This window comes from Mastomys coucha, unplaced genomic scaffold (genome assembly GCF_008632895.1).
Source record: "Mastomys coucha isolate ucsf_1 unplaced genomic scaffold, UCSF_Mcou_1 pScaffold13, whole genome shotgun sequence".
NCBI classification, from domain to species: domain Eukaryota; kingdom Metazoa; phylum Chordata; class Mammalia; order Rodentia; family Muridae; genus Mastomys; species Mastomys coucha.
The window spans coordinates 32,051,492-32,060,123 of record NW_022196895.1 but is presented as its reverse complement, the minus strand read 5'-3'; the positions used below and the strand labels follow the sequence as shown (position 1 = coordinate 32,060,123).

The 8,632-nt window shown below is 52.7% G+C and overlaps 1 protein-coding gene across 2 annotated transcripts in view; it reads left to right on the top strand.

The window, feature by feature from the left end:
* Positions 1-8,632, top strand: part of Nrg2 (neuregulin 2) — a 185,336-nt gene that overhangs the window by 150,419 nt on the left and 26,285 nt on the right. For both annotated transcript variants that reach the window (XM_031365380.1, XM_031365381.1), the window contains exon 3: positions 5,103-5,221. In XM_031365380.1, coding sequence (XP_031221240.1) covers positions 5,103-5,221 — 119 coding nt within the window. The remainder of the gene's footprint in view (positions 1-5,102; positions 5,222-8,632) is intronic.

Genomic DNA, 8,632 nt, shown 5'->3' with positions numbered 1-8,632 from the left:
ATCCTGCTTGTCATCACATCTAAGAGACCCCAAATCTGGCCATTTGAGGTGAAAGACCCTGTCTCCAGAAAGTCTTTGGGAAGTCACACAGGACGAAGGGCTGGTCTTCTGATTTGGCAAGCTGCCATTTGTAGGAGCTTCATGAGCAGGATGAAAACATTGGCTGACTTTGGAGGTCGGCTGTTGCTCCTTCCCCACAGCGTGCAGAATGTCTCTAGTCCTGAATGCACATCTCAGGAACATTGCATACACATTCCCTGAAGCCTCAGGCTGGGGAAGATACCCACCCAGCCAGCGAGGGGCAGGAGGTGCCAAGACAGCCAGGAGTCAAAGGCATTAAACACACTTCTCTCTGCCATTAAACAGAGAGGGTTTCTTCTAACCCTCCACAAAATAAAAACAAAGATTTTTGTTTTGTTTTGTTTTTTTGTTTTGTTTTTGTTTTTGTTTCTGAGATCACCAGCCTACCCCACAACAGAAAATGTTAGATGAATATCCAGGCTCAGACTCACCTTGGAGGCATGCAGCCTAAGAAGAGAAGTGAGGGTCAGGACATGAGCGCTGCTTTCGCTTTCCTTCTAAGACTTGAACCAAAGAAAGTAGGCCCCACAGAAAGAAAGCCATGAGGGAAGGCTTTAGATGAAAGGTCTGTGGTTATAAGAAGGCTAATTCCTGGGGGAATTATGGTAATTGGAGAGGTGGGAAGATTTGGGGTATATATCGCTTGTCTATAATGTTGACAAGAAATTCAGTCTAACTACCCAGACCCCACACTCCCAACTCCTCCCCACGACCCTGCTATAGTCTTAGTACCAACTTAGAAAAAAAGTAGACAGGATTCTTGGAGTTAGGACTGGAGGGGCCGTTGCCCCCTCCATTTTTTTCCCCAGGTCTGAACTCTAGGGAAGGTACTGATCTGCCCCCAAACATGGTACCCATCTTCCCATCAGACCTTGCACCACACTGCCTCATACCCCTTCCTTACAATACTTACACATTCATATCCTCGCACCACACACATACACACACACACACACACACACACACACACACACACACACACATGCTCCACTCTGCTGAGGCAACTCCAGTTCCTGCCTTTCTTTGGTCACTTTAGCCTCTCTCCCTCTCCCTCTCAGCAAACTTCATCCTGCCCATCCCTCTTCCAGAGTGCTTTCATTGTTGTTTTTTTCACCCTCTCAGCCTCTTCATCCGCACCTTTCGTCCTCAGTCCACACTGCCTTCCCAAGGCAGCCAGTTCAGCACAACCTCAGCCCCAATCCCATGACCTCTGGGGTTCCAAGTCCAGGCTGCCCAGCAGTACTTGATACAGTGACAGCGTTTGCCTGCCCTTGTGGGTTCTTAGCTGGCCCTCCTGTGAGGTGGATCTCCTTCCAAGATCCCAGGGGTGGATCCCTCTCTCTCCTTCCCCAGCAGTGGTTGATGCCACCCTCGTAGGGCTTTACATCTCTGAGACACAGGCCTCCCTCCACTTCTAGTCTTGGTGGCAGTTTCACCCAAATTCTAGGCTGAGCCCCAAACCCCACTCCTGAGGCATGACAGGAGTCTCTGACTCAGAATGTCCCCAGCCAGTCCTCCCACCCCACCCTCACTAACCCAGCTGCTCTTTGTCACCTCCGAGGCTGTACACACCTGACCGCCCCAGCACCTGCCCCTTGCCATCTCTGCAGGTGGACACAACCTCCCTGCCCTAAATATTTCTCATCTGGCCTCCCCTCCTCCCAGCCTCTTATTCTCAACCCTGGGCTTGCCCCCGTACTAGGGAAATTGCCCCTCTTGTCCCTAGCAAAGACCCCTAAGGCCCAGCTTAAATGTTGTGACTCAGGAATATCCACCTAAACCCTCCAATCAGCTCTTGTCCCCTCTGATGGCACTTTAGACATCACTTCATCTCACCATCGAGAAACTTGTCACTCCTCTCAGGAGAACCCACCTCATCCTCATGCTCCCCTACCCCCACAGGCCTGGAAGCAGAGATCCATTTTGAGTGTGGAGCTGACAAGACTCCCAGGGCTGGCCCTCCTCTCTTGGGGTTGAGGTCATCATCCTTCAAGAGGGTGAGCAGAGGACACTGTGGATGGTCCAAACATCTAAACAGCCTCAGATTAAGATTATTCCTGGTTAAGCCTCAGATTCATCTGACACATGGGGTGACCTAATCTAGAGACAAGGCCTAGTCAGGTCTTTCCAGGGTAGTAGATCCTGGATCTGAAGGGTGCTATGACCCCTTCCCCATGTGCTGCCTTCTGAAATGTTGCTGGTCTCCACCTGTCCTGTCCCCAGCAGTACAATTGTTAACTGTGAAGGAATAGGCCATGATAAGGAGCTTCTAATCTATCTCTGACCAAGGTCCTCTCGATGTGACTCCAAGAGAGCTGCCACCTCTCCATACTATCCAGTTCCTCCCTGCACAGACCTCACAGGCACGGGAGCCAGAGCACAGAGCGAGGAGCCTCCATTCTGATGAGCCTCTCTCTGCCCTTCCTCTACAAGTTCCTCCCGCTCTGCCTGCCCAGGCTATATTCAGCCTTGGCATCTCTGTCTGCTGGCAGAGACCGACTTCCCGACAGGGGCTGACTGTCTGTCTCTGTGCCCGCCAAATTGCAGTGCCACCCAAGCCTTCCTGAGCCAGGAGAAGACTTTGCCCCCCCCAAAGCCCAGGGCACAGGCCCTCCCCTGCAGAACCGCATGTTCCCTTATTTATGAGGGGCAGGCTGGGACAGGCCCCTCAAGCAGGCGGAGGAGCCAGGCACTGAGAAAAGTGTGGGGCTGCCCAGATCCTGTCCCTGCCAGCAGAGAACCGGCTAGGGAGGGTGGGACAGCACCCTTACAGGGGCAGACCTGGGTCAGCACACTGATGAAGCAGCAGGAGTGTACATCCTGCCTGCCTGCCAGGAAGACAAGGGGAGAACCCCGAAGCCCAGGGACTCCAGATGGATCTAAGGATGGGAAGCGTGCAGAGTCTCAGCAATGCCAGGGCCTGAGAGACCCTCAGGGTCCAGCCTCAGTTGTAGCTCTGGATCCCATTTCCCTCAGACCTCTGAGGCCCCAGTTAACCAAGGTGCCTATTCCTGCCACACCTGAGAATTGTTAGCACCTCTTTCTTATCCAAAGGGATCCTTTGCCAAGCCCCTCCCCACCCCCCACGATCCTGGTCTCGTGCACCCTTGGATGGGAGACCTTCCTCCAAGTCTCACTGTTGCTCATTAGATGCTCAACTTTGTCCTGTTACCAAGAACCCTGCAGCTATGGGTGACCACGAGGAACTGGCTGGCTCTGGGCCCCCTAAGCATGAACTCTTTGGCCCTCAGCAGACACACCCCTTTCCTGCCTTTCCAGTAGAAAGTGAGGGAAGCTTTGGCCCAGGGAAGTGGGAATCTGCAGCATCTACTTAGGCTACAATGAGGAGAGGCTCACTTAGGCAGAGGGGCCTCCAGGGCTCTGCTTAATGAAGGAAACTCGTGGATGGAGGAGAGCTGTAGACAGGTGCAAGTCCAAGGAGAAAGACCTACCCAGGAAGGATAAGATATATAGGCAAGCCACTCTCACCACATTGGTGAGGCCATCATCAATGCAGTACCATCTGTCAGTCTGTAGCAATCTCGTGGGAATGTGGGAGAGAGATGTGTGGGAAGAGGCGGGGCAAAGCTTAGAGGGAGAGCCTCCTGCTCATCTCTCCTCCCATTCCCCCCCATCCCCTATCCTCTAACCCCCATTTCAGTCCTTTTCCCAGCATCCGTGGGGCTCAGGCAGGACAATGACAGCTTGGCTGTACCCGCTGTTACTCCACCCAACTGTGCATATGCAAGGAGTCTGGGTTTTTTTTTAAATTTTCCTCTTAAAAAGAAGAGGAGATCACAGCATGTAAAGACACTATGACCTTTGCTGGAGTCCCTGGCTTTATCCAGAGCACCTTCTGAGCCCTAGGACACATCAGATGCAGGAAGGATTGGGAGCTGTAAATAGAACCTTGTAGAGCCAAGATGGCCCAGAGTAGGTGCGGGGAAGCCTTGAGAAGGAAGCAGAGATTTGGTCAGGCCTTCCGAAGGAAGCCGAAGCCACATGCTCTGGAGTCACAGTATGGAGGAAGGGCTACTAGGGCCTGGCCTCAGACTACTCAAGAGAGAGAGAGCAGAGGAAGGGGCAGCCCTAGCTTGTGGTATCCTCACTGACCTCAGCTCCTGGTCCACCTCTGCTTTGCTCGGCTGTGTCCATCAGCAACCCAAGAGCCCTTTAAGACTTAGTCTCCTCATATGTAAGAAGGGAACACCCTGATTGGCCCTGAGGCTCTGTACCCTGGAGTACACAGTCTCCAGCATATGGGAAGGGCTTGGTATACATTTGTGAAATGAATGAAACCAAAGTCTGTTGGAGAGGCTACAGAGGGCCCCTCAGTGGCAAGGCTGAGTGGGCAGTAGGAGAGAGCCACAGATTTGGCCTGTACCCTGACAACAGTTGCCATCAGGCAGGCGCTCTCCTAGGTACCTGCGGTTAGAGTCCATGCTGCTGTTCTAATGGGGTACCCAGACGGGCTCACTTATAAACAGTGGGGGTGTATTTGGCCCACAGTTATAGAGGCCAAGGACTCCAAGATCAAGGGTCTGAGGGCTTTTGCAAATGCTGTGTGTCCTCTTGAAGCAGTGGGGGTGGGGGTGGAGACCAGTGGACTTCGGGACCAGAAGTCCAACCACAACTCCAAACAGTGACAATCTACCACTTCTAGGGACAGGCAAAGGCAGCTGAGAGGGAGAGACATGGCCATGTGACTTCCAAAGGGGCCTGGCACTCTTCCCCAAGGGGGGGGAAATGACATAAAGAAAGCCAGCCACAGGAAAAGAGTTATGAAGAGTCACAGAGTACTGTGGCTACATGCACCCTGTGTTCCCCTGAAGGTTCAAATCTCTACCCAGCTCCAGGGGTATTGTCCCACCTGCACTCCAGAAAAGACTGGCCTGAGGGACCTTCTTCTCACCCAACCTACACACGCATTGGTGGTTCTGTAATGTGACCACTCGGTGACCGCTGATAAGCTCTGGCAGCCCTGGCTCACACCTCTCTCCCTCTTTCCTCTCCCAACCCAGAAAGAACTCACGGCTACAGTTCAACAAAGTGAAGGTGGAGGATGCTGGGGAGTACGTCTGTGAGGCTGAGAACATCCTTGGGAAGGACACTGTGAGGGGCCGGCTCCATGTCAACAGCGGTAGGTGTCCCTCAAGAAAGAGCAGGGTCCGAGGGGGACTCGGCAGAGCAGGTCAGCTGCCCCTCGGCCCTCAGGAGACCAGCACATGACCTATCCTGCACTCAACTCCCCCTCCCTCCTGTTGCTGCATATCAAACCCAAGATCTCAGCTGAATCAGAGAAATGCAGTCAAAGCATAAATGTTTAGTTTTGTTATCTGGGCCTGGAAGAGCCGCCAGCTCTCATTTTAAATACCCCGAAAACTAAATATTTTGAAATCAAGAGGTAGGGGTTGGGGGAAGGATATTTTTAGAAGGCAATTATGAGAGGCTGGGCTGTTGGGAGCGAGGCTGGGCTGTTGGGAGTGAGGCTGGGGGAGAGACAGGCCTGGGGTGGGTGTGAGCTGCCTGCCTGTTGCCAGCTCCATTGTCAGACACCTGAGCCAGGCCTGAGGGTGGGAGGCTGGAGTGCCCGGGGCCTGTGGGCAGCCTTCATTTAGGAATAACAGACTTGTCTCACAGACCCTACTCCCCCTTTTAAGACTTACAAAGGAGGGCCTCAGAATTGTTTGGCTTACTGGCTCACAGTGTCCAATGAGGTATCAAACTAGAGAACACCTTTCTGCTGGGTTGTCCTCTCCGGCCCTGGTTTAGGGCCTAGAAAGCCACTTTTCCTCCCTGCCTGAGCTGGGCATCCACAGACTGAACCTACCATGTACAGTTTGCTGTTAAAGTCCTGTCCCTGGCATAGATAGGATCTGACCCTGTCTATGTTGCCCCCTGAGTACACTCTCACGGCCCAGCCTCAAAGTGCTAATCTAAAGAGAAGCCTGCAGCATTGCCTAGGCCCCAGTCAGCCCAGATCCCATTCACCCTGTGCTGATGAGACACACCTCATCCCCCAGCCTCAGGCTTCTTGGGCTCTCACGCTGCTGTGTCACAGAAGTCTAAGTCTAGACCTTTCTCCCATCTGTCCCTTCTGTCCCATCCCTACCTCAAGGGCAGCCATGGCTCAGGCTTCGCCCTCACTGACAATGCGTCAGCACAGTGACCTTTTATAGTGCCTTTTTGAAACCAAACCCTTCCCATGGAGCCTCAGCACAAACACTTGCTCCTTTTCCCATCTGACCACACCCCCCCTTTACCCCTCACCCCATCCATATCCTTTCAAACCACAGGCAGCCTTAACCTTTAACCCTCTGCTCATTATAGTGTCACTCTGGATCCAAAGCCAATCCTGGGCTATCTCTTGACCCACCATGGTCTGGTGGCATCTCTTGAATGCCTGAAGCCCCACACTGTTGCTGGATTTGTTTCTGTGCTTTAACCACCCAGGTCAAAGAGAATAGGGTCAACACTGTCCCCTGGGATTTCTGGTCACATCTACTATGTATTGAGCCGGTCTCTGTTTTCTCTTGTGGACTCTTCTTTTGGAGAGGCTCAGAAAGGTTGCATATTTTGCACAGTCAAATAGCTTGTTACTGATCGGGCTCTACAGTGTGGAAGTCATTAGTGAACTTGGCCATGGCACTCCATGGACCTGTTTACTACACTGGCCTCAGGGGCCTAGCTCAATGCCTGCCTCACAATAGGTAGCTGCTAAATGTTATATTAAAGAAATTACAGCCTACAGTTAGGAATATAGCTCAGTGGTAGAGTTCTTGCCTAGCATGTTCAAGGCCTAGATTTCACTATGTTTGTTTGCTTGTTTGTTTTTTGAGACAAGGTCTCTCTACTTAACCCTGGCTGTCTGGAAACTCACTGTGTAAACCAAGCCGGCCTTGAACTCGCAGAGATCCACTTGCCTCTGCCTCCCGAGGGTTGGGGTTACAGGCATGTGCTGATATAGCCAACTTTCAATAAGAATTTTTTTAATTTTAAAAAAGAAAAAGCTACTCAAGGCCTTTGTGGCCTCCTCTATTTCCTGGCTGGTGAAGGGCAACAGAGGTGGGTACTTGGATGGGACCATCCTCAAGGTATCCCAAAGTGGGATGTATCTGCCATCCCTGATGCAGTGAGCAGGCAGACTCTGGGTTTCCCATTTTATTCATGAAGACTTACTGGGTTAGAATTGACAATTATCCAGCCTAAGCCGACCTTAATTTCATTTTTTGGCTCATGAGACTAGGAAGTCCAGAGGTCGTCTAGCTCCAGGTGGAAGAGAGTTCAAAAACTAGAAGCAGGTTGGTTCCTTGCTTTCTCCCTCTCGGTATGGAGGGAGAGGAGAAGAAAGAGAAAGCACCTGCCTCAGAGTTCTACCTCAGCCAGCCCCCATCCCTGGGTTCTGCTGGAGCAGGCATGAGAGTGGCTTCTTAGTCATCCTGCCGAGGTCACATGCACACTTGGCCAGGTTACCGTGGTGGGCGGGGCACCATCTTTACCAGGCTTATCTGTGTGCAGGACTGTAAAGAGGCAGGGCACCCTGGGAAATGGCCCCGCGGGACCACCATCTCACTATGTGAGGCAAACAGAACAAGGAAGGGTTCTCTCATAGCTGTACCCTCTTTGATGCACAGGGCCAGGGTCTTGAAGGTCTTCCTCACTAGTAAGCCAAGCCCATCCGGAGAAGGCACTCCCTTCCGCCAGCCTGCAGCATGCCATAGTTTGACAGGCTTGGAAGGCAGAAAGTGTGCCTTTGGACTGAGTATAGGGTCTCATGCAGAGCTGGAATCCCAGCTGCCCACAAGCAGGCATCAGTATCTCTTGTCTCTGCCACCTGGCGTGAGAGCAGAGGCCCAGGAGATAGAAAGAGTTCAGAGATTTGCAGAAACTCCATCTCTGGGCCCCACAGCTTTCCCCGAGGAGGCTGAGCTCTGTAGTCTTAACTTTCTCCTAGACTCCTAGGATTGTCAGTGTGCTGCGAGGTTGCCACTTGCACCTCACCAACACACACGCAGGCATCCTCACACACACCATGCACACCTTTTTCTGCTGCCCTGTCTGGTCCATGGAAGGCTGGGTTCCTCTTGAATGTGGAGAAACGGTCATGACCATTTTCCCAGACAGAGGATGCATGGATTTCTTGTTTACCCGTGAAACGCAGCAGATCTGAAGCAACCACGCCCTGAGGAGGGGGGTGGAGGGCAGGCATCGAGCGGGCAGCTCTGCCTGCCCCCAGTGACTCATCCCAAGGTGGGTTGGCATGGCCCGCCCAGCCCCAAGGGGAGCAGGGCCACAGGGATGGGGCATCAAAGGGCATCATTCCACTCTTGGATGGCTACCTACCTCTCCATTAGGGTGGAGCCGTAGTCCTTCCCAGATCAGAGCAAGCCCTCCGGAAGTGACAGTTCTGGGTCTCACGGGAGCTTCTGGGGCTAACAGGGAAGAGGAATGTGCAGACATAGGCAGAGCCTGTAACAAAAACAGCCTGCCTGGTGCAATCTCCTTTCACCTTACAGAAGCCAAAAGCCCATCCCACGTGAAAGGGAACTTG